At 59.9% G+C, this 23,625-nt stretch overlaps 1 protein-coding gene across 1 annotated transcript in view; it reads right to left on the reverse strand.

Moving 5' to 3' along the window:
* Positions 1 to 289: 289 nt before the first annotated feature.
* COL2A1 (collagen type II alpha 1 chain) overlaps positions 290 to 23,625 on the reverse strand; it is a 30,493-nt gene continuing 7,157 nt past the window's right edge. The window contains exons 8-54 of the mRNA XM_060026183.1: positions 23,247 to 23,324; positions 22,570 to 22,614; positions 22,410 to 22,463; positions 21,790 to 21,843; positions 20,956 to 21,009; positions 20,541 to 20,594; positions 20,359 to 20,412; positions 20,030 to 20,074; positions 19,425 to 19,478; positions 16,694 to 16,738; positions 16,169 to 16,222; positions 14,651 to 14,749; positions 14,293 to 14,337; positions 14,102 to 14,200; positions 13,884 to 13,937; positions 13,415 to 13,522; positions 12,961 to 13,014; positions 12,781 to 12,879; positions 12,576 to 12,629; positions 12,024 to 12,122; positions 11,587 to 11,640; positions 11,159 to 11,212; positions 10,765 to 10,818; positions 10,526 to 10,579; positions 10,257 to 10,301; positions 9,999 to 10,097; positions 9,690 to 9,797; positions 9,303 to 9,356; positions 8,947 to 9,000; positions 8,475 to 8,528; positions 8,075 to 8,128; positions 7,671 to 7,778; positions 7,017 to 7,070; positions 6,514 to 6,567; positions 5,688 to 5,849; positions 5,334 to 5,441; positions 5,020 to 5,127; positions 4,680 to 4,733; positions 4,428 to 4,535; positions 4,226 to 4,279; positions 3,987 to 4,094; positions 3,657 to 3,710; positions 3,111 to 3,218; positions 2,433 to 2,721; positions 1,812 to 1,999; positions 1,252 to 1,494; positions 290 to 808 (exon numbers count right to left, since the gene is read on the reverse strand). Coding sequence (XP_059882166.1) covers positions 662 to 808; positions 1,252 to 1,494; positions 1,812 to 1,999; positions 2,433 to 2,721; positions 3,111 to 3,218; positions 3,657 to 3,710; positions 3,987 to 4,094; positions 4,226 to 4,279; positions 4,428 to 4,535; positions 4,680 to 4,733; positions 5,020 to 5,127; positions 5,334 to 5,441; positions 5,688 to 5,849; positions 6,514 to 6,567; positions 7,017 to 7,070; positions 7,671 to 7,778; positions 8,075 to 8,128; positions 8,475 to 8,528; positions 8,947 to 9,000; positions 9,303 to 9,356; positions 9,690 to 9,797; positions 9,999 to 10,097; positions 10,257 to 10,301; positions 10,526 to 10,579; positions 10,765 to 10,818; positions 11,159 to 11,212; positions 11,587 to 11,640; positions 12,024 to 12,122; positions 12,576 to 12,629; positions 12,781 to 12,879; positions 12,961 to 13,014; positions 13,415 to 13,522; positions 13,884 to 13,937; positions 14,102 to 14,200; positions 14,293 to 14,337; positions 14,651 to 14,749; positions 16,169 to 16,222; positions 16,694 to 16,738; positions 19,425 to 19,478; positions 20,030 to 20,074; positions 20,359 to 20,412; positions 20,541 to 20,594; positions 20,956 to 21,009; positions 21,790 to 21,843; positions 22,410 to 22,463; positions 22,570 to 22,614; positions 23,247 to 23,324 — 3,933 coding nt within the window. The 3' untranslated portion in view covers positions 290 to 661. The remainder of the gene's footprint in view (positions 809 to 1,251; positions 1,495 to 1,811; positions 2,000 to 2,432; positions 2,722 to 3,110; positions 3,219 to 3,656; positions 3,711 to 3,986; positions 4,095 to 4,225; positions 4,280 to 4,427; positions 4,536 to 4,679; positions 4,734 to 5,019; positions 5,128 to 5,333; positions 5,442 to 5,687; positions 5,850 to 6,513; positions 6,568 to 7,016; positions 7,071 to 7,670; positions 7,779 to 8,074; positions 8,129 to 8,474; positions 8,529 to 8,946; positions 9,001 to 9,302; positions 9,357 to 9,689; positions 9,798 to 9,998; positions 10,098 to 10,256; positions 10,302 to 10,525; positions 10,580 to 10,764; positions 10,819 to 11,158; positions 11,213 to 11,586; positions 11,641 to 12,023; positions 12,123 to 12,575; positions 12,630 to 12,780; positions 12,880 to 12,960; positions 13,015 to 13,414; positions 13,523 to 13,883; positions 13,938 to 14,101; positions 14,201 to 14,292; positions 14,338 to 14,650; positions 14,750 to 16,168; positions 16,223 to 16,693; positions 16,739 to 19,424; positions 19,479 to 20,029; positions 20,075 to 20,358; positions 20,413 to 20,540; positions 20,595 to 20,955; positions 21,010 to 21,789; positions 21,844 to 22,409; positions 22,464 to 22,569; positions 22,615 to 23,246; positions 23,325 to 23,625) is intronic.

Genomic DNA, 23,625 nt, shown 5'->3' on the forward strand with positions numbered 1-23,625 from the left:
GAGAGCATCTTTTCTCTTGCACTAATCCGCCTGGAGGTGTGTCTGGGCTTATGCTCAGGAACAAGGCCGCCCCCTCTCGTGTGCCTCCCTTCCCAAACCTCGGTCTCTGTTCCTAGTTCACCCCTGGGTTCCACTTGGTGCCAAAGTTTACGAAAGAGGATTCTGTCCTGCCCACAGACTCCAGGACTAATGACAAATAAAGCACAAAGCACAAGCCAATATGTACTTTCCAATAATTTTTTTGTTTTTAATATCAATTGACATTTTAAAAAATACAGAGGTGTTTGACACAGAATAGCACCATTGTGTGGGACACACACAGTTCCTGCGCCCGGCACCCGAAGGGGGGGTTCTCTTGCCTGGGCTGGGGGGCAGTCACTCAGGGGGCGTTTAACTCACACCAGTTAGTTTCCTGCCTCTGCCTTGACCCAAAGGTCTTACAGGAAGACAATAAATAAATAGAACACCGAGATTTTATTTTGCAGTCTGCCCAGTTCAGGTCTCTTAGAGAAGGGAGAAAAGTCCAAACTGTGAGAGGGTGGGATGAATGGACGTCAGGTCAGGTCAGCCATTCAGTGCAGAGTCCTAGAGTGACTGGGATTGGAAAGTACTTGGGTCCTTTGGGTTTGCAATGGATTGTGTTGTTTCTGGGTTCGGGTTTTTACAAGAAGCAGACAGGCCCTATGTCCACACCGAATTCCTGCTCGGGCCCGCCTATGTCCATGGGTGCAATGTCAATGATGGGGAGACGTGAGGTCTTCTGCGACCGGTACTCAATCATAGTCTTGCCCCACTTACCGGTGTGTTTCTAGGGGAGAAAGAGAGGAGAGTCGGCGGATGCCTTACGATCCGGTGCCAGCTGCCCTGGACCCCAAAACCGAACACACGCGGGGGGCCTAGACCTCTCTTGGACTGGCCTCCGCCTCGACGCCAGTCCTCAGCAGCAGGGCCTCCTCCCCCTGCCCTTCTCCTCCCCACTGTCCACAGTGACCCAGCCTGCGAGGGCAGAGGCCCACACACGTCGCATGAGTGTTCCTCCAAGTCACCGGACACGCTGAGCCAAGGGAGGGGAGGGGACAGAACAACACGCCCCTCTCCCTCACCTGTCGCTCTGCGTGGCATCCCCACGTAGCCCGTCGGCGCTCGTGCCCCTTTAGGGCCACGATGCCTGCTGTGGACCAGCCCTCTGCCTGCTGTCGCCCGGGGCCCCAGGCGGCTCATCTCTCTGGCGGCCCAGCCGGCCTGACTCACCGTGCAGCCATCCTTCAGAACCGTATACGTGAACCTGCTGTTGCCCTCGGCCCGGATCTCCACGTCGTTGGAGCCCTGGATGAGCAGGGCCTTCTTGAGGTTGCCAGCGGCCTCGTCCAGGTAGGCAATGCTGTTCTTGCAGTGGTAGGTGATGTTCTGGGAGCCCTCGGTGGACAGCAGGCGCAGGAAGGTCATCTGGACGTTGGCGGTGTTGGCAGCCAGGTTGTCATCTCCATAGCTGAACTGGGAGGGGCAGACAGCAGTGGCGTGAGGCCCGGGCGGGACAGGGCCCTCCGAGCGGGGTTTGCAGGAGCTGAAGGGGGCTGGGGAGGGGTCACTGGGAAGACACGTTTGCTTCCGGGGAGTGGAGCAAGCCTCCGAGGACTCTTCCTCCACCTCGAAGTGGGAAAACATCCCCCTCCTCCTCTTTCCTTCTACCCCTGAACTCTCCCCCAGCCCCCATCCAGTGAGAATGTGAGCAAGGCGCTAAAGACTGCCGGGGAGAAAGCAGAGGGGGATTCTGATGCGCCGTCCCTGGCCTAGAGCACGCGGGGACTCACGTGGAAGCCACCGTTGATGGTTTCTCCAAACCAGATGTGTTTCTTGTCCTTGCTCTTGCTGTTCCACCAGTTCTTCTTGGGAACGCTGGCCGGGCTGGGGTAGACGCAGGTCTCGCCAGTGTCCATGTTGCAGAAAACCTTCATGGCGTCCAGGGTGCAGCCCTGGTTCGGGTCGATCCAGTAATCTCCTGCAGCGGAGAGGCAACACCCCATCGGGGCTCAGACAGGCACAGACACACGCTCCCGAGAGGGCCAGGCCTGCCTGGGCTGACAGAAAGGCCTATGGGGACACCAGGGGCAGAGGAGCAGGGTGTGAGGGCCACGTGCGGCCAAAGGGAGGGGAGAGGGAGGGATCCGGGCGAGGAGACCCGGATGGGAAGGTCCAGGGCTAAACAGGGGGGCAGGCAAAGGCACAGGAGCAGGGCCTGCCCGGTGGATGGAACTCTACCCTGAAGTCACTTCCACCATGTGGCCATGACCGGACGGGACCAGGGCTGCAGTTTCTCTGCTGTGAAATGGGGGAGCCACCACCAGTGCCAGAACCTTCCAGGCCCGACTCTGCCCCTCCTTCTGAAGGGGGCCGTGCCCAGCGGGGGCGGGGATCCTGCCCTCCGGGCTCACCGCTCTTCCACTCGGGGTGGCAGAGTTTCAGGTCCCGGCAGGTGCGGGCGGGGTTCTTGCGGGATCCCTCGGGGCTGCGGATGCTCTCGATCTGGTTGTTGAGGGACTTGAGCGTGGCATCCACCTCGGCGTCGTGCTGCCTCAGGTTGCCGGCTGCCTCATCGGCCCGCATGTACTGCATGGGGTCGGGACCCTTCTCTCTCTGGCCTAGGCCAGCAAAGGCGGACATGTCAATGCCAGGGCCAGGGGGACCTGGAGGGCCAGGGGGTCCAGGATTTCCAGGAGGACCCTGCAGCAGGAAACAGAGAAATCAGCCAGGAATTACAGGGAGACGCCCCTCCTGTGTCCATCCCCGCCTGCTAGAATGTACTAGGATGTCTTCTTCCCAGTCCCATGAGGTTGTGTGTGTGTGTGTGTGTGTGTGTGTGTGTGTGTCTGTGTGCGCGCGCACATGCGCGCGCGGAGCAGGCCAAGACCAAGAAAACCATAGAATGCTCCCTGTTTTTTCATTGGCCCCTCTCTTCTATGTCTCATGGACTCTGAACTTCCAGGGAGCTCCCAGGATAAAGGATGCTGTCACATTAGCTGCAGGCTGATGCCCCGAAAGAAGCCCTTCGCATCCGAGAGCTCAAGCCTCCTGGTGCCGGGAGCACCCCAGACGGCAGGAAGGACACTCACAGCAGGGCCAGTTTCGCCTGAACGTCCACGGGGTCCAGGAGGTCCAATGGGGCCGGGGATTCCATTAGCGCCATCTTTGCCAGAGGGACCGACGGGGCCAGGAGGACCCTGCAGGCCGGGAGGGAGAAAGACAGTGAGAAGAGAGCCATCGACAAAGGGAAGGTCCGGGAGAAGCCGGGGCTGGTGAGGCTCATAGCTGCTCTCTTCCCAAGTCTTCCCATTTCTCAGTCATGGAACCCCACGCTGCTCTCCGTGTGGCCAAGAACCGGCAGGATGGCTTCACGGCTCTCTCACTCCCTACAATCCCCTTTGTAAAATCCTATTCCCAGGGAGTCTGTCTGACAGCCGAGAGCTGTGCTCGTGGTCGTCCTATGGCCTCAGGTACTTCTCTGGCCACAGTGTCACCAAGCCAGTCCCACCTCTGCTGCTGAGTGAGGCGCCTGAGCCCGAGGCTTCCCCAGAAGCAGCCACATCTCCCTCCTCACCAGACACCTGACCAGCACCCTGGTCCCACCCCGGAGGAAGGGTTCACTCCGTCTCACTTACTCTGGGGCCGGAAGGGCCGGCAGGACCAGAAGTCCCTTGGTCTCCAGCGGGACCCTGTGCAGCAGGAAGAGGCAAAGGTCAGAGGTCAGCACGGACAGGGCCCCATCTTCCACGTCAGGAGGCCTTCTTGAATACGTATATATACTGGGAGTTGGGGGAGCGCATACACGTCCCGCCCTGTGCCCCTTCCATGTGCTTCTCCCTGCAACCCTGAGGAGGCCCTGCACATTTCTCAGGACGATCCCCAGCCGCCTTAGCAGCATGGGAAACGCCAGTGGGCTCCGTGAAGGGGGACGCCTTGGGGAACCGAGCACAGCCTGCGGCACTCACAGGGGGGCCGGGCAGACCCTGCAGACCAGTGAAGCCACGGTGTCCTTTCAGTCCCCTCTCGCCAGCCTCTCCCGTTTCTCCTTTGTCACCTCGGGGGCCTTGAGGGCCCTGGGAACAAGACACAAAGACACAGGTTTGGTCAGCTCAGGCCAGCCTCACCCGCGCCAAGGGGCCCCAGGTCCCTGCTGCCCCCTGAACCTGCCTGTCGGGGACCCAGCACAGGACGCTCAGATACTCACTGGCATTCCCCGGGCTCCAGCTGGTCCTGAGGGTCCCATGGGGCCTTGTGCACCCTGTGGGGAGAGTGGGGGCAGCGTCAGAGCACAGTCAGGACAGGGACGCGCCCAGGGCCTGCGGTGGGGGAGGGCGGGTGGTGGAACGCTCCCTACCCATGCAGCCACCCTCCTCCACCGTGGCTTTTACTGACTCGAAGATACTCACAGCTTCTCCTCGGTCTCCCTGCTTGCCGACTGGGCCGGCGGGGCCAGGAGAGCCAGGGGGCCCTGGGGCTCCGGGGGCACCCAAGGGACCGGTCTCACCACGATCACCCTGTCAGGAGAGAGGTCTCCGGCTCAGAGAGGAACGTTCCAGAAGAGGCAAGGAGAGACGTGATTCTGACCCCAGCCCTGCCAGGCCAATGGAATGTCCTCCCCGCCCCACCGTACTCACCTTGAGTGAGACCCCGATACCCACCTTGACTCCAGCTGCACCGTCTCTGCCAGGGGGGCCGTCAGCACCAGGGCTTCCCTGCGCAAAGGGAAACACGCCATCAGAGCTGCCCACCGTCCCCGCCTCTGCTTCCCGTCCTCCCTCAGGAGCCCAGGTTTGTGCCCTCCCTCCAGCCAAAGCTTCCTCAGCCAGCTTCCTCCTGCCTCCCCGCCGTGGGCCCAGCTCTTAGTCTCCGTGCCCTCTCTCTCCCATCACCACCCTCCCATCACATCTGGGCGCTTGGGCTCGGCCCATCTGTCACCCCCTTCTCCAGGGCTCCCCTCTCCCTAGAACGGGCTACCCCACAGCGGATCCCACTGCACACCTCGCGTCCAGGTTCACCCGCAGGTCCAGTCAGGCCAGGAGGACCCACGGGGCCAGGGGGACCTCGGTCTCCAGATGCTCCAGGAGCTCCCTGCTTGCCAGGCTCACCCTGGGGAACAGCGACAAGGAGGATGAGTGCGCGCTCCGAGGCCCCTCGGAGCCCTTCTGGGGAGGGCGCTGACCGCGGGTCAGTTCAGACGGTGCGGAGCGGTGGCAGCCTCGGGGTGGCCAGGCCACCGAGAGCACCAGGTGAAGAGCGTCCACCTGAGCCAGGCGGGGCCCAGCTCGCCCGGAGGAAGGGGCGTCCCCACTCACCGATGGGCCGGGCAGGCCGGGGAATCCTCGCTCACCACGCTGCCCCGGCAGACCGACGATGCCCCTCTGACCGGCCAGACCCTGGGGACCTGGAGGACCGTCGGGACCCTAAGGGAGGAGAGGAGGGAGGTGAGAACTTGAGAAGTGACACGGAGCCGCCCCCCGCCCCTCCGTGAGGTGGCAGCTGCCCACTGCAGGGGTCAGGACACTTCTCTCTGCAGCGCCCGCCCCCCCCCCCCCCGGCAGTCCCACAGTCGTGCTCCCCCCACTCTGGGCTCTGTGAGCCCACGTGCCCTTCACACTTCTGCTCCAGGGACCTTGGCCCTGGGCTCCCCAGCCTGGGGTGGGACTTACAGAAGGACCGTCATCTCCAGGCTCTCCCTTCTCGCCAGGGGGTCCAGAAGGACCTTGGAGGCCAGGGTCCCCAGCTCGGCCAGGGGGGCCGCTGTCTCCTCGAGCACCTTTGGGACCATCTTTTCCAGAAGGACCAGGTGGGCCAGGGGGTCCAGGGTTGCCCTAGAAGGAGCAAATGCGGGACGTGAGAACTCATCTCACCCTTCACCATCCTTCCAGGCTGCCAAAGCCACGGTGACCCTCTGGGGGCTTCCTCCACCGTAAGGGCAGCTTGACCCCCACCCCGGGCTACCTCTTCCATCTTCTCTCCCCCGTGAGCTCTGGCTTCAAGCCAGCCTGGCTTCTCCAGCCTCTGCACACTTTCCTTTTTCTGATCGACCTGGACTCCCTCCCGCCTCCTTCCCTGTGGCCTCAGTCCCACCACCGGTCCTCAAGGAACAGCTCCAGCCTCACCCCTGGCCGCTAAGCCTCTGCGCCCGCTCCCTCTGCGCTTGGCAGTGTTGGTGAGCTGGGGGACTTTCCCCAGGAGCAAGATGCAGACATCCTTACAAAGCACAGTGTGCTCAAGAAGTGTGCGTCCACGACGAAAGCAACTGTATCAGCCCTGTCCTGCCCACGGAGCCAGAAGCCCATGGCCAGCAAGAGGGCCCCCCGCCCTGCTCCCAGCTGTCTGCAAGGAGAGCAGGTCCCTGTGGTCAGTTAACTACTGTTCCCAGGAGTGGGGATGGGCACAAAGACGTGTGGGGGACTGGGCCAGACTCTTCGACCCCTGCCTGTGCCTCCCATGCCTGGAGTTAGGGAGGAAACAGCCGGGGGCAGCACTTACATTGGAACCTGGGGGTCCGACGCGGCCTGCAGCTCCGGGGAATCCGGTGGCTCCCTATGTGATGAGAGGAGGACCCTGAGGACCTCAGACCCTCAGGAGGCCCAAGAATCAAATTTGGGGGGCGGGGGTCTCATAGGCTGGTTTGGAAAGGAGCCAGGGGCGCACGGCAGCAAGGGGAGAGCTAGAGAGGGAGAAAGGGCCCCCAGGTCTGGCCACCGCCTCGGGCAGCTGCAGCTTCTCAGCCTCCAGCCCCTGCAGGGGGAGGATGCAGTGGGGCAGTCAGCGCTGTAGGGGCGCCCTCTCTCCCACCCGGCTGTGGGATGGGCTCTGTGTGGGAGGGGCTCGGGCTGAGAGGGAAGGAGGTGGGGTGGGGTCTCTGGGGCCAGACCTCCTTCCTGAGGCCCGGGGGGGGGGGGCGGGGGGTGGTGGGTGCGAGAGAAGCCGCTGCCCCTGCAGTGCCCTCCACTCGGCCCAGTGACGGTGGGAATGGGGGCCTCACTCACCGGGGGGCCTTGAGCGCCTCGGGCTCCTTTAGGACCAGTCACACCAGTAGGACCCTGGGGAGGAAGGAGGGAGACGGTGAGGCCCGGTCGCCCCGGGGGAGGGCTGTGGGCTTCTGGGCGCGGGTCCCTTCTGAGCCCCGTGGACTCCTGAGAGCTCGGTTCTCAGAGATGCAGCTTTGTCAGCACTAAAATCCCAGCCTGGAGAGGCTGTCACAGGTGGGCCTGCCACCCCGACCCACGGGAGACTCGTATTCTAGGAGATCTCGGGGAGGGCAGGCCCATCAGGTGTCCTCAGAGCCAGTCCAAGGTCTCCCAGGAGACTGGCCGCTCTGCCCCAGGCCTTCTGTTGCTCAGGGAGACCCAGCGGCTGGTACGGCCCCCAGCCACACACCCACACCCACACCCACACCCGCGGCTCTGAAGGCCAGCTTAGCTCCTTGAACCTTTACCCCTGAGCACAAATTCCTCCTCCCTGCAGCCTCCCCTCCTGTGGCTGCAGCAGCAGGCTCCAGGGTCTGCTGGGTGGAGGGCCCTAAACACAGGCGGGCAGCCCCAGGCCTCCTAGCCACCTCTGCCTGCCCAGGCCCCTCTCCCGGCACCCAGCACCGCCTACCGTGTGGGATCGGTTTCGGGGGGGAGCTCAGCGTTACCCACCTGAGGCCCGGGAGCTCCAGAGGGGCCCTGAGGACCCGGGGCACCGGCGTCACCTTTCTGGCCAGCCTCTCCTTGCTCGCCTTTGGCACCAGGCTGGCCGTCAGCACCCTGTTCCGGGAAGGAGGCGGCCAGTGAGTGCGGGCAAAACACTCGAGCTTCCTCCAAAGGGGCCAGGGACTGTGTGAGTGTGTGCGTCCACCCTGGGCCTGGACACCGAGTCTCGGGTAGGACTGTCACATCGCTGTGGAGATGTGGACGCAGAGGGGCCACTTCCCTCTTCTTTAAATCCTGTCCTTCCCTCCCCCGCAGGCGGGAAGGTGTCCTTTGGGAATGACTCGAGCTGGCCAGAGTGGAGGGCATGGGAGGGAGGGAGGGAGGGAGGGAGGGTGGACAGAGCTACTCACGGGAGGACCAGCGAATCCAGCGGGCCCGGGGGGTCCAGTCTCTCCACGTTCACCCTGTGAGAGAAGAGGGCCGGGAGGGGTGAGGCTCCGCTGCCGGCCTGCTCTGTTCCCTCCTGTGAGCCCAGAGCCCGCTCTGGCCCAGCCTAGCCTACTGCACAGTAACCCTCAGAGAGAAGGGGGTCGGGAGGCTCTCCGTCCTAAATAAAGGGACCCAGGTCAGGAAGCCTCTCACGGTCGGAGGATCTGGGGACCCGAAGGCCCTCCACCCTGATCACATCATGGGGGGGGACGTGCCTTCTCCCTTCCTTTCTCATCTCTCCTCCCACCCCCAGGCCCAGAGGGCAGGGTGGGAGCCGTGCCCGGGGGACCTGCAGGGCCAGGCTCAGGGGCAGATACTCACCGGGGCGCCGCGAGCACCAGCAGTTCCTGAAGGACCAGGAGGTCCAACTTCTCCCTAAAGTGGGTCAGCGGGTGGGGGGGGTGGACAAAAGCCAAGGATGAGGGACGTAGGGTGAGAGGGGGCCCTTCCAGGGCAAAGTGCATCCAGAGAGCCCTGACGGGGGGACGGGGGCTCTGGTCTCCCCTCCGACCCGTGGCATGTTCTCCCCTTGTTGCTTTGGCCATACCTGCACCTACTCGGGGACTTTGCTGAAGACACCCATACCCCCATCCAACTGCTTCCCTCGGTGGTGCACACGGCCATGACTTTGCCTCTAAGAACAAGCCCCCACCCTCCACTCCTTGCAGCCGCTGCAAGGCAGGAGGCCGACAGGTATGGAGCCAGGGGAAGAGACAGCAGTCTTTGGCAGGAGATGAGAAAGAGATTCGATGGGGGAGGTGAGGCAGAGCGAGGAAAGGGATCCACGACTCACCTTCTCACCGTTGGCACCAGCCGGGCCAGGGGGGCCAATGGGGCCAGTCAGACCCTGGGGGAGAGAAGGCGGAGTGAGGGGCAGGGAGAGGCAGCCAGGGACGCGGAGTCCAACAGGGAGCCTGGAGACGCCGCACCCAACGGACCTTGGTGTACCCTCGCGTGGCCCCCAGAGCTCCCTCTCACCCTGGGGCCCCCACTTTTGACAGGGAAGTCCTTGTAGTTGCCCAGCCCACAAAACTGAGATAGGAGCAGAGACCACGCTCACACGCTGCCCCTCTGTCCCCTGAGTGCATGAGGTCCCCTGCATCTGTCCCCATCCCAACCCCAGGGAGCCTGCAACCAGCATCCACTTACCCGTCCACCGTCCTTCCCGGGGGCTCCCTCGGGGCCTTTCTCACCAACATCACCCTGTGGGATAGAGAAAAACGGGCCACCTTAGGGAGCTACTCCAAGATCCCCTTTGCCGGCTCAGTGCCCCCCCTGAATGGGGCTCCAGGCAGAGCTCAGAGCCTGGCCAAGAGGGATTTGCTGCAGTCTCAGGGTGGGTGACGGGGAGTAACAGAAGTGAGACAGAGGGAAGTGTCAGGCAGGATGTCACTCAAGGTCAAACGGAGAGCCTGGGAGGGGTCTCCAAGTTCCTCAAGAGGGTAACGGGGACCCTCACCGCCTGGTGCCGTGGGGAGCGGGAGGGAGTGCGGGGAAGCCCAGCTGTGGCGGAAGCGCGCTCAGCCTGGTACTCACCCTGTCTCCCTTGGGCCCAGCGATGCCAGCTGCTCCTCTCTCACCGGGCATCCCCTGCAGACCTGGAGGGCCCTGAGCCCCAGGGGGGCCACCTGGGCCAGCTGCACCCTGCGGTGGGAGAGGAGTCTGTGGAAGGCAGCACTTCCCCTGGGCCCCCCAGGCCCCAAGCCCCCTTTCCTTCCCTTCCTCCTCTGCCCAGACCCCTTTCTGTCTCATCCTCCATCCCTCCCTCCTTCCATCTTCATCCCCCCTGAGCCCCCTCCCCTTCCAGCCCAGAGGACCCCTGCCAGCAGGACCCGCCTCACTCACTTTGGGACCATCAGTGCCAGGAGTGCCAGGGAGGCCGCGGGGCCCCTGGAGGCCCTGGGACCCTGGAGAGCCACGTTCCCCTGGGAAACCTCGTTCACCCTGTGACAGAGACACCAAGGAGGAGTCAGGCAAGAGAGATGGGGCGGAGGCCCAAAGAGAGAGGAGACCCAGGATGGGTGTGCTGGGATGCGCGGCAGAGCCACACGGGAGGGAGCAGGCCCAAGGAGGCCGCGCGGAAACAGTGGACGGGACACTCACCCTGGGACCCACGAGGCCGGGAGCTCCAGCTTCACCAGGAACGCCCTGAAGAACGAAGAAGGATGTGTGAGAGAGCAGAGGCTTTTCTGTCCCAGATCCTCGGCGGAGCTGCCCTCCTGCTGGGGGCTGAGCTCAGACCTGGGCAGCAGGTCCTGGACTTTCCCTGGCCTCCTGGGGCTCCTTGTGCCCACTCCTGCCCTTGCCTCCTGGGCATGAGAATAGATCTTCCCACCTAAACAGGCTACAGGTTCAAAGAGCCCCAAACTCACCTGGTCACCTGGTTTTCCACCTTCACCTGGGGGACCAGGCGGGCCAGGAAGTCCCTAGAAGCCAAAGTGACTTGGTTAGGAAAGGAGTGTGTTTGCTGCCACGCCCTGCAGGGAGGCCAGCACAGTGCGAGAGCAGGTGTAGGGGAGGGGGTTCAGGGAAGACTCATCCCTGGGTCCCCCTCAAGGGGGCACTGCTGCTGCCCCAGAGCCCTGCGTGTGGACGGGATCCAGCCGCCTACCTGGAACCCAGATGGCCCAGGAGCACCCTGCTCGCCTCGTTCACCGGCAGGTCCCTGCAGAGGAAGACAGAGGCGAGCTGAGCCAGCCTCCAGAGAATCTGGGAGCCTCATCTAGGCCTACAGGGGCCTGGGGCCGGCCCGCAGGAGGGCAGGCGACACCTTGCCTCACTGCCCAAGCAAGGTGTGCATGCCTCGCTGTCCTCCCACCAGTGACCCGCACCCCTGACAACCCCGATGGGGTCCAGGCTGCCTCCTGGGACGCCCTGCCTCCGCTCAGGCTGGGTCAGGTGTCCTGGATCAGCCCAGATCCACACCTGTCAGCTCCCTTACTCCCCACCTCTACCCACAAAGCTCCTGCCCACGGGCCACCTGGAGAGGCTGGGCAGGTACTTACAGCAGGTCCAGGGGGGCCTGCAGCTCCTGTCTCACCATCTTTGCCAGGGAGACCCTAGAGGGGAGAGAAAGGGGTGAGGTAATGATACACTCTTCTTCAGTTCTACAGATCCCAGGACCAGGCAGGTGTACTCTGTGGCCCAGAGTTTCTAGATGATCCCCTGCCTGAACTCCATTTCCACACCTTCCCTTCCTGTCCTTTCCCGGCCCCCTTCGTTCCCTCGGTCCTTCTCAGCATGGGAGCCTCCTCCATCTCTCTGGGCTGCTGTCAGCGATCAGAAGTCTCCCCGTGCGGACTCCCAGAGCAGCATGGGCTCAGCCGCGGGAATCCACGCGGCCAGCTAGGGGCCCCAGAAGCGTGCCATAGGGCTGCTCTCTCCTTGCAGGGGTCCAGCAAACGCTAACATGGGCAGTGGGGAGGGTACTTACTCTCAGACCAGGAGCACCAGGCAGTCCTTTCTCACCAGCTTTGCCAGGCTCACCCTGGAAGAAAGAGTGCAGGGCCATAAGGTGGAGGGCTGTGGTGGGAGCGGGGGTACGGCCAGCTTGGGAGATTGGGGCTTGAGGTCACTGCCTCGCGGACAGCAAAGGCCAGAGCCAAGTGTCAGCACCTCTCTTGCGCTCAGAGGTGTGAACTGATAGCGCTGCCCCGTGGATCAGCGTCATGGCTGAGATGCCCCAAGGGCTCTAAAGAGCCCTGGGTTTCCCCCGATCACGTTCCCTGCTACGGGGCGTGGAGGTCCAAGCTGCCCAGGGTACCATGGATTCGCTCATCATGGCCCTTGGGATAACTCTATTTAGGGCCAGCCCCTTCCCCAGGGGCAGGGAGGTAGTAGCACCATATGGAAGGGCAGGTGATTACTTACATTGGCACCTTTGGGGCCAGGGAAACCCATGACACCAGGCTGCCCACGAGTCCCCTGAGGACCTGGAGGTCCAGGGCGACCATCTTCACCAGCGGCTCCCTGAAAGAGAGGACACCATTCTCAGAACACGGACGCTCGACCACATTTGTCCATCCAGTATCTACCAAGTGCTACTACGTAGCAGGCTCAGGGCTGGGCACTGGCCGGACAGACAGCACGTGGGATTGACCGAGTTCGCAAACAGCAGCCCACACAGGCCCCATCGGCAACAAGGCGCTCCTTCGCTTGTAAGTTTTGTCCCTGAAAGTGCGCATCATGCTTTGTCTTCCTCCAACAGAAGGAAGGGGCTTCCTCCCACATGCACGAGGGGGTGGCATCTTCAGAACTCACAGCCACCGCACAGGCCACACCTGGCCCTAGTACCTACCATCTGTCCCCCACCCCAATCCTCAAAATTCACGGGCTGCCCCTACCCAACTCCTGTCTCTTTTCCCATCTGCCTCCCCAAGGATTTCCCCAACCCTTCCCAACGACCCCAGATGATGGACTTACAGAAGGACCAACTTTGCCTTGAGGACCAGCATCACCAGGGCGACCAGTGAGACCCTTTGTGTAGGAGAGAGAAGAGGATGGGTGTCAGGGCAGCCTCAGGACCGCCCAAACCTGGCAGCGCAGGGGCGGAGGGACCAGGTGGGGCAGGGCATGAGGGGTCTGCTCAAAGTCAGAAGCCGAGGACAAAAGCAGCTCTGCTACTTACCCGGGCTCCAGGGAGGCCAGGCTCTCCAGGACGGCCAGGGTCACCATTGGCTCCCTTGGGACCAGCAAGACCACTGGGCCCTCGCTCTCCAGGGGCTCCCTACACAAGAGGAGGCAGGGGCTCAGCAGAAAGCCATGTGACCAGTGATGTGGGGACCCCAGCCCCTGTGCCCCGACTCACCTTGGGACCTGCCAGACCATCCTGACCTGGGAACCCACGGTTGCCAGGAGCACCCTAGGGAGAAGTGGAGAGGAGAGACTGAGTCAGGGTGGCCCCTGACCCAGCCGCGGCTGCAGAGAGCCTCGCCAGACCCCAGGGGGTCCATCCTACGAACCCGCCAACCATAATTTCTGGGGTGCGGTAGCTACGGCCTGCAAGATTCTGAGCGATTAACTTCTTGGGCCTGTCCGCACCTTTCTGGGAAGGAGCTGCAACTATTTCATGCCATCCCCGGGAGGGGGGGTGGAGGGACACAAAGAAGGAGAAGGTTTCCTATCCCCATGGTGGTGGGTGGAGAAAAGAGAAGTAGGACGTCTAGGAGGCCACAGACTCGGCAAAGACCCAGAGCCACAGGGACCGGGCTTGCATCTCCAGGTCACACCCCAATGAGCGTGGGGACTCCTGGCCCACTTACTCTTTCTCCAGGGGGACCAGCGGGCCCAGCACCACCAGGCTCTCCACGGGCCCCTCTTTTGCCTTCTTCACCAGCAGGACCGGGGGCTCCTTGGGGACCAGTAGGGCCCTGAGAACCAGCACAAAAGAGAAACAGGGTGAGTCTTCGCCAGGCCCTGGGGCGAGCACCAGCCTGGTGTGTGGAGGAAGTGGCTGTGACTATTGTTTCAGGGCTGGGGGACCTGGGGAAGTGAGGCCACAAAGGATCAGCGTGGGGGGGGTGGGGGAGAGCAGAAGTGCCCCAGGGGGAAGAGAGAGAGTATAAAGTTCAAACTGGTCAAGCTGGTCAGGCCAATGATGGGAGCTGAAGCTGTAACAGCTTCTCAACCTTGTCATATCTCGTCTCCGACACGGCCTGAGACGACCCGGATTAGGGGACAGAGCTCCTGCAGAGGTGGGCAGTGGGCCAGGCGTGGTGGCCAGATACTCACCGGTTCTCCCTTGGGGCCCTGTTCGCCTTTGAAGCCAGCAATACCAGGCTCACCCTTAACAAAGGAGAAAGGCAGGTTCTCACACTCGGTTCTCTCCACGGCCCTGTCCCTACCTCCCGAAACCCTTAAAGGCGCCCCACCAAAGGACATGGTGTGAGCGCAGGAAGGAGGGATGGCGGTTTTGACGCTGGGGCGCTTGGCCTCATCCTGGATCTTACCGTTTGACCTTTCGGGCCCAGAGGACCAGTTGCACCTTGAGGGCCGGGTGGACCACGGGGCCCAGGGAAGCCAGGAGCGCCAGCAATGCCAGGGGCACCCTATCAGCATGAGCAGAGAGAGAGGCATCAGGAGAGGGGGCAAGGAGGGACTGACCCCACCGGGAGGAGCCAAGTCCAAGGGCAGCACTCACAGCAGATCCTTTAGCTCCAGGAATTCCATCAGATCCAGGGTTACCCTGAAAAAGGAGACTGTCATTATAAAATAAGCAGCGAAGAGTAAACCCCAGCCATCTCCTAGCCCTCCAGGCCCCAGGTCCAGGGGCTGCAGCAGCAGCTGTCCATTCCAGGCATGGCCCTGCTGGACATTTCAGGGGAAGGATGGGCGATGGAGGGAGACATGTCTCTCGAGATGGGCGGGGGGTGGCAGGCATTCAGCCAGAATGAAGGTTTCATGATTGAGACGCCACTTCCCTCATAGCTAAGCACGGAGTCAAGTGTGCCAAGGCCTCAGGCCCCAGACCCTTCAGGCGGAAGAGAAACTACACTTACAGAGGCACCAGCCGGCCCGGGGGACCCAGGAGTACCAGCTTCACCGCGAGGACCCTGGGCGCCTTCAGGACCTCGAGCACCGGTGGGGCCAGCTTCACCCTGGGAAGAGATAGGGAGGGGTGGAGTGAGGGCAAGTCAGGGGGACAGAGACCTCGTGGGCCAGCAACAGCTCAGGGCAAGCTGTACACACGCACCAAAAAGCTGAGCCCTGCTCCGGAGCACCTGGGTTCCCACGTGGGCCGCCTGGCTGAGCTCGCCGCCCTGATGACTTCCGACCCCACCCATTCTACTCTCCGTCTGCCCCCTATCCGGTGACCACCGAGGGCAAGCACACAGTGTCGTGCCACAGCCTGAGCATCGTGCTCGTCCCGTCAGCACCGTTCAGAAAAGCCCAAGCTGGGGGACCCTGCAGCCCAGTGTCGTGGGGATGATGGACAGGTGGCTGAGGCGGCCAGGCACCTCCACCTCCCCTTCCCTTCCTATTTTCTCTTTCACGGAGGCTCTCAAACAGCTCAGCTCGGGGCATCACTGGGCTTGTATCTGGCTGATGTGTGACCCGGGCTCTGGGCCAAGCCTGTCTGCAGGGAGCCAGAAGCGAGCGGGGTCCAGCACCCCAACACTGCTTTTCCCAAAACGGCCTCCGCTTTTACTTTCATTTTTTCCTGAAAGTTACAACTGGCTGCGATCTAGTCTCTCTGGACAGCGGAGTCCCTGGGGAGGACGGATGACCTGGAGGGAGGGCAGAGCCTCCTCAGGTTTCTTCTCAGAACATTCTTGCTTTACTGCTGTAATTATTATTTTCTGAAGGTCAGGCCCCCTCACCTTCCGCTGTCCCTCTTCACAATGGGTCTCCTTCACCCGGCTCCTGGGGCCTCAGACACTGTCTGGTTGCCATGGAAACCCCAGGAGGGAAAAAGCAACCCGATGCCAGTGACCGCATGGAGGTTCCTTATTCATCTCCTGGCGGGCACCAGGAGAGAACTCCCAGGGACACACGCGCATTGGAATCCCTCCTGGGCCACAGGGGCCTTTCCCTGAACTGGCTGGCCTCCTACTGGCCTCTGTTAATCCTTGGAAGAGCTCTATGAACACGGCTTGGGAGAGCCGAGGCCCCCAAATGAGGCAGCGGCGAGAGGGAAGCGTGGAACCGTCTCTGAGCCCATTTCCCTCCGACTCTCTTCCGGGTCTAAGTCGGCTGAGCTCTGCCTTCTTCCCTTTGGTTCCTGGTCTTCTGCTCCCTCCCAGGTCTCAGGTGTCTCCCCACCTTCTGCTGCCTGGCCCCACTCTGCAGCTGTAACTGTGTCTCCAGCTTTTTATCATCCCATCTACTCTCCCTTCCAGCTGGCGACTCTGCCAAGTGCCTGGCTTTTTCCTCGTTTTCCGTGGAGAGTGGAGGTGGGGAGGGGGTGGGGGACACGCCTCCGCAGGGAAGGGGGCGGGGAAGGGGGTCATCCAGGGGGCAGTCAGCAAGGGCTACGGGGAGAGCGGGCTTCCTGACACAACGGGCAGGACACGCACCTTGGCACCAGGAGCACCGGGGAAGCCAGGACCGCCAGCAGGACCCACGGGACCCTGGAGGAAGCAAGTGGATGGAGAGGTGAATGCTGATTCCGGGCAGACTCTCTCCAGCCTCCAGAGTGAGACCCCCCCCCCCGCCACGCCTCACGTGCCGTCCCACCTTTGTACCAATATTGCCCTACACCCCTGTGGCCGAAAGTCCCTGGGTGAAAACTGTCCCCACTGCCAGTGTCCCCAAGCCTGGCTTCACAAGGCAAAGCAGGTTTCTGACTAAATACATGGTGAGAAGCAGGCGATTTTCACCTCCCTCTCTATCCCTCCTCAAGAAAACTACCGAAAGGGTGGCTGAGAAAAATGACCCGCTGCTTCAAAACTTGTTCAACGTGCTCTTGCAGTAATGAAAAGTTATTTCTCCTCCTTTCCAGTAGAAGCCAGAGCATGGCTTGCGTACCGAGTAAACACTGCAACTTCACTGGGCTGCTGACTGGGACGCAGGCAGACCTGCCTGGGCTGAAGCGAACTTACCGGAGGCCCTGCGGGGCCGGGTTGGCCATCGTTGCCCCGAGCACCCTGCGAGCGAGAAGGAAGCAGCCACCATCAGAGGCGCGCACACGTCCAGTCCCTCCCTGCCTCAGCCCAACCCCCATGGTACCCCAGGGCTGGGCACGAGGCTGGCAGGTCATCCAGGGCGGCTGGGAGAACCGGGAGGGCAGCGGGCTTGTTCTCAGCTTAACAAAGCCTGGGTGATTTTCCAGCTATTTCATCATTTCTTTTTTTTTTTTTTTTTTTTTTGCGGTACGCGGACCTCTCACTGCTGTGGCCTCTCCCGCTGCGGAGCACAGGCTCCGGACGTGCAGGCTCAGCGGCCATGGCTCACGGGCCCAGCCGCATCGCGGCATGTGGGATCTTCCCGGACCGGGGCACGAACCCGTGTTCCCTGCATTGGCAGGCGGACTCTCAACCACTGCGCCACCAGGGAATCCCTGTTTCATCATTTCTTAAACTTCCGTTTAGACCCCAAGTATCCCTAACTTCAAGGCTGAGTTACCGTTTAAAGGTTCGATGAACTGGGCCAAAGGAGAGCGAAACAGCCAGGCATAGACCCTGACTGAGTGCCTCCTGCCTGTCACAGCAAGAAGCACTCTCCGGACTCGGGTAACCTCCCTGGTTACGGCTCGGTTAACCCCAGGATCTGCGCCCCACCATCCTCCAACCCATAAAACCACCTGCTTCTATGGAAAACAGAGAAGCTGCAGGACATCTGCCAGCAGCCCAGGAAGCAGCTCTGTGATGGGGACGGGACACCGGGCAGAGCCCGAGGACCACATCTGCCCCAGGACTTCCTTCACAGGAAGGCAAGGCTGCCGGCATTTCCTCCGCAGGCCTTGCCCTTTGAGGGTGTTCTCCTGGGTTTGTGGTGAGCACCCCTCGTGCCTCTCTCAGGGCCCCTCAAGGCCCAGGGCACCGTCAGGCTAGGTGGAGCTGGGCCTGGCACCTGGTCCTTGGAGGACCTCGGCTGAGCCCCGTCTGCCTGCCTCTGCCTCTCCTTGGAAGCTGAAGAAGGATGCTTTAGGGGGAGCTCCTGTTTTAAAGAAGACTCAACTCTTCCTCCTGGCTATGGTCCATTTCTCCTGAGACTCTCCCCGTTGGCATTAAACAGGGAAGAGAAGACTTAACTGAAGAAAGTGTCACGGGGAACATAAAGCCTCAGCACTGGCCAGAGCCCCTTCTGGACTAGCCTGGCCGCTTCGAGAAGCACCCACCCTCCAGGGGTCAGCCAGAGGAGAGGCCTGGGCTGGCCGTGAGTGAGGGGGAGCTGCAGTGCCGCCCGGGAGGCCAGAGCTGGGCGGGCATCCAGGGCTCCTCCTGCAGCAAGGCTGAGGAGTGGGCACCGTCTGGCCCAAGGTGGGGGGCACGTGACCACAGCAGGCAGAGGCCAACCCAGCCCAGTCCCTGGCCAGGCCTTGAACCCTGACCTGCGCTTGGAACTACGTGACATTGTCAATCTTCTATGCCTAATCCTGTGCACACCCTGCCAGCCTGACTACCGTGGGGACAGGAATCAGTGAGAAGGAGCGAGAAGCAGGGTCTACGGTGCCTGGGAAGGAGGGAAAACAGGGGTGCAGCTCATCTGTGCCCCTCACGGAGTCTGGCCACCATGGCCCCCACAAGCCACGTCTTGACAACCTGCCGAAATCGCAGTGTTTCTCGGCAGGTCCAGCGCTCTCTAATCCCCTCACACAAAGCGACCCGGGGACAAGCCACTTCAACAGCTCTGGCTGACAAATGGGGGTCGAGGCTGCTTGGTATTTCACTGACCTGCTTTTGAGGGAAATTTCTGCCAAAACAGATACATTTTCTGGAAAGCAGTAAAACCCAGTGAAGCTGATTTACTTTGGCCGGTCCTGCAAGGACCCGTGAGGAGGGGCCTCAGGGCTCGGGTGGCTGGGTGTGAAATCAACAAGAGAGCATAATCTTTCTTAAACACAGCTTTCATCGCATCACTCGCCTGACCAGGCGCCCACAAGGGCTCTCGATTGCTAAGGGATCAGAGCGAAACACCTGCACCCTCCACCATGGCAAATCCCCGTGCTCTTAACTTCCCCCATTAACAAGAGGCCACCAGAGTCTGAGGCTGCAAAGTATAGTTTGTTTTAAGCTATTTAACCGTTCGGTGCCTCGGTTTCTTCTCCTCTAAAATGGGGAGGACAATAGAATCTACCTCACAGGATATGAGGGAAGATTGGATGAGACTAAGCATCTCAGGTATTAAACAGAGGGAGTGTGCGTGAAGTGGTGGCCACTGGCATGTCATAGTGTCATCAGCGGTGCACCAATGTCAAAGATGTGAGCTGACCCTGGACTGTTAAGACTTTTCTAGGGCAGCATCTGAGCAACCAGAAAGAACAAAAAGGAGCACAGTACTCTAGCCAACTAAAGTCTGTCCATAAATTGGAACGGGGTTGATGGGGAGCAGGTGGGGCTGTTGAGGGGATTACCTGAATAATCGAGGCGGGTTAAGGATACTCCTGCCCTTACCACCCAGCCCTCCCATGGCCCACGCCCAGTCCCCCGACTGCAGACCCAGCCTGGGAATTTGTGACGGGCACACTGGAGTGAATCCGCATGGGAGGACGATACCCTCTACACCTCGCAGGCTTGTTTTGAGGGTCAGGCAGAATAACCCTAATGCAAATGCCTCGTAAACTTGAAAGTGCTGGACAAATGGTGGCTCTTGGTCTTGTCAATTGCTCACCGCAGCGCCAGCAGGGCCAGTCCGTCCTCTCTCACCAGGCAGGCCACGGGGACCCTGGAACACACACCAGGACAGCACAAGCATGAGTTGACTCAAGGACACTCTGCACCATCACTTAACCTGCAGGCCCTTCCTGGACACCTGAGGGGAGGGAGCGTGCAGTGCCCAGGAGGCAAAGGTGTGGATGCCCCTGACCACACCTTCCTGATCCAGGACGCTCCTATCACACCAAAGGTTCTTCTGCCACGGCAGAGCACACAGGTGCGCCTGTGGTTACCTACTGGGAGCCCTGTTCGAGGCACATCTTGCTTCTTGCAATAGATGTGCTCCCCCAAATGTTGAAAATAAACGAAATTTGTAAAACTTGAAGCACGCCTCAAGTGTGCTAACAGGGCTATTTCAAGGAAATGTTGGTGAAACCTTGACCAAATCATCTACTTGATACATTTTGCCTTTTGCTCATAATCAGATCAATCTAAAAAACTGAGTATCTACTTTGCACAAAGGGAGCCATGGCATTTACGGTGAAGCCACCTGCCAGGCTTTAGAAGGTATCTGAAGAGTGTCTAGAGAGGCCCTCCCGGGGGGAATGCTCATATACTCACCATTGGGCCTGGAGAACCGTTCTCTCCTGGGGAACCACTCTCACCCTGGAAAACAGAGGCAGAGGGTCAGTGACTGGGACCCCAGTGCTAGCCCCCAGACAACTCCCCTGGAAGAAGCTGAAAGCTCTGGTCATCTCAGCTAGCACTGACACCCCCAAACTTTAGTTCTGTGAGGGACAATTCCCAGAGCTTTCCAGAACTGCCGTTCGTACATTAGGACGTAGGACTGGCTGTCCTAACCCAAGCTGTTCAGGTGTCCTAACTCCACTGAGCTCAGTACCATCTCCCCATTGTCCGTCCCCTATCCCCGTGTGCTTCTTGGTCCTTACCTTCACACCTGGAGCACCAGCTTCTCCCTTAGCACCATCTAGACCTGGGTAACCCTACGGGACAAGAGAAGACATTCAATCGCACTTCTGGGGAAGCCAAATAGGAAGATTCATGTCCTCAAAAGCCTTTTTCTCCCTTGGTCAATCCCTTCCTTCCAACACCCTCAACCCATGATACTTACTCTGTGACCTTTGACACCAGGAAGGCCTGGGGTTCCTGGGAAGCCGCGAGCACCCTGCAATCCAAAGAAGAGATTCTCAGGGCACCGAGCAGAACCGGGTCAAGACTGCCCTGGGCTGCTACAGAGCCCTCAGAGCCAGGGAGCAGTGGAAGCCCAGTACTGGGACCATCTTTCAGTCAATCCCAGAATCCCCTTCACTGTGCCTCACCCCTTCTTATGCAAAGTGGGTCTGAACAACTCCCATGTAGGCTCAGAGACATGGTCATCAGCATGAAGGTGTGATGTACGTGGAGACTGCTGGACCTTTAGGAGTGAGCTAACGGAACCGGGTGAGCTGGGCGGGAGGCCACTGCCTTGGCCGCAAGGAGGGAGACTCTGGGAATGATGCTGGAAGCTGGGGAAGGTGGGGCTTTACCTGAGGACCCGGAAGGCCTCTCTCGCCAGGTTTTCCAGCCTTTCCAGCTTCACCCTGAAGGGAGAGAGATGAACCTCAGCTTCCTCAGAAGACACGTTAGCACAGCTGGCATACTCTGGAGCACTGTCTCTCCTCCCAGCCCGCCATGCCTTTGCCCACCTGCTTCCTCATCTCCACCCCGCTCCTTCAGGTCCCAGACTTCCCCGAATGCCTTCCCTGGCTCACCGTGTCTTCTCTCACACAGCTGCCTGTGCCCTGGGCAAGCTCCTCTGTCCCCAACCCCACGGCCTCCAGGCTCCCCTGGTGGGCTCCCTGTCTCCTCTCATAGGCACTGCTGACTGGCCTAGGGCCCCCTAACCTCAGAGACTTTCACTGTCTAATGGGATTCACGAGTGCCAACTCTTGTCTCTTCCCTTCGTTTGCATCCCTTGCAGACATCCTGACTCAGGCTGAGCTTTTCCTAACTCATTTACAATTAAGATAATGTCGGGCTGTTGAGTGTTTCTTTCTTTGTTTTTCCTTCTCTACATCTTTCCCCTTGTGTTTTCCCTCTCCCTTCTCTCACTTCTCAATTTCCCTTCCAGGAGTTAATGATGTTTTAATTAGTTCCCTTCCCAGTGGGTCCAAAGCAGTCCCCAAGGCAATTGCAAGCTAAGTTGCCAGTGGAAATGTGGACAGTAGGCGGAGTCCGAGTCTCCAACAGACCAGCTCTGCCCCTCAGGTTGCCTCTCCCTTGGGTCAAGCCGAGGGTGCCTCTGTATCGCTGCCCAGCACCCCCTCTCTGGGCCCTTTCAAGTGAGGCGGCCACTTGTTTGACTCCTCAGGTGTACTCACATCGTCACCAGGTTTTCCAGGGGGGCCAGAAGGGCCGCGGGGACCCATGGGACCCTACGAACGAAATAGGAGAGTTTAAGAGATGGTTGGAGGGGGAAGACACCCAATCAGTGGACAAAATTTGGGGATTGTAGCTTTTGGAAGCTAGTTCCTCTATAAGGAAAAAATGATGGAAGAACCCTGGGACTTCCCTGGCAGTCCAGTGGTTCAGACTCCATGCTTCCAATGCAGGGGTTGCAGCTTTGCTCCCTGGTCAGGGAACTAAGATCCTGCATGTGGGCAGGCCGCGCAGCTTGGCCAAAATATTCAACCACACTCCAATTAAAAAAAAGATGGAAGAACCCACTTTGTGCTGAGAGAGAGCAGATCATAGTGGGAGGCGGTGGACAGCACAGGCCAGGGGTGACCCAGAAAAAGGACTGAGATGACAGAGTCCTGGGCGGTTCTTGCCACATCTGGCTCTCTGTTCCCCCAGAGCTAAGAGGGGACCTCTGGGTTTCCTTTGAGCCCTCCACCGTGGAAAGTGCTGGGCAGAGCCCGGGAGGCGACAGGATCGGGGTCGGAGCGGTACATCATTGGAAGCTCCCCCCAAGGAGGGCAGGGCCCACGGAGGTACTCACAGCAACGCCGGGTTCCCCAGGTTCACCAGGGTTGCCTTGAAATCCTTGAGGTCCCTAAAAAGTAAGGTGAGGACACCAGGTTGGCCCCCCGCAAACTGACATCAGAGAGCTTGAAAGCATCTGTGTCTCCACCTTCCAGAAGGAAAGGCCCAGTACTTACGGGAGCACCAGCAGGGCCTGGAGGTCCCCGAGGTCCCATGGGGCCCTGCATTGGAACAGAAAATGAGGAGCTTTACTGGAAATGCTTCACCCACAGCCTCCAGGGTGCCACCTCCTCCCAGCCAACAGCCCAGACAAAGGACAAGGAGTTACTCTGTGAGCAGGGGGCCTGCAGTGGCGGCCCCCTCTCATTTCCCACTCCCCTCGCAACAATCTATTTTTATTTATAGGTACCATTTGGACAGAGAAGCTGGCCTTGCTTTCCCCTGGACGGCAGCCATGTTTACTAAAGTCTGACTTTCATTTAGCCTGTGCCAAGTGGGAGCTGCAGGGCTGAGAGTTCCTGCTGGAAGTCTTGTGGATGCCGGAGAACAGTGGCTGCTGTCTGCATTCTTCAGTTCTCATTCCAAGAGCAATAGCAACTGGCCTTCTGACAGATCAGCCTATATGCCTCTCTCCATCCTCATTCTTCTTAGTCACTCCAGCGCATCATTAAAACTGGCATCCATCGCCGTTAAAACCCAAATGCTTTGGGCTAGCTAAATGGGAGGTTACGTAACTGTTGGGGAAGAGCTGCTCTAAGCAATTACCTGTAAAGTGAGGTTGTCAGAGTCCCTGGCTCTAATAAGGGCCACCTCCTGCCATTTTGGCTGCAAAGAACTGGTGTTTTTTTCTTACCATTGGTCCCTGCATTACTCCCAACTGGGCGCCACCAGCCTTCTCATCAAATCCTCCAGCCATCTGAGCAGCAAAGTTCTGCAAATAAACCCAACAACATGAAAAGCTTGGGAGGCCCTGTGCTTTTCCTACTTGGCTAGGTAAGCTATATCTGGATAGAAAATACTCTATTTAGAGAAATTCTAATTGTTGGAGACTAACCTAGCCTTGATCTGAATTACTAATGATTCCTGAAAAATTGTTTTGGAAATGGGTTATTAGATGACAGTGGCATAGTCATTTCCCTGGGAGATGAAGTGTTATTTGGAAGAGTATCCATTACCTGCATTTCATTTTATAAGTTTTTTAAAAAAATTCTAAAATATTAAATATGTTATTT

This window comes from Delphinus delphis, chromosome 11 (genome assembly GCF_949987515.2).
Source record: "Delphinus delphis chromosome 11, mDelDel1.2, whole genome shotgun sequence".
In the NCBI taxonomy this organism is placed as follows: domain Eukaryota; kingdom Metazoa; phylum Chordata; class Mammalia; order Artiodactyla; family Delphinidae; genus Delphinus; species Delphinus delphis.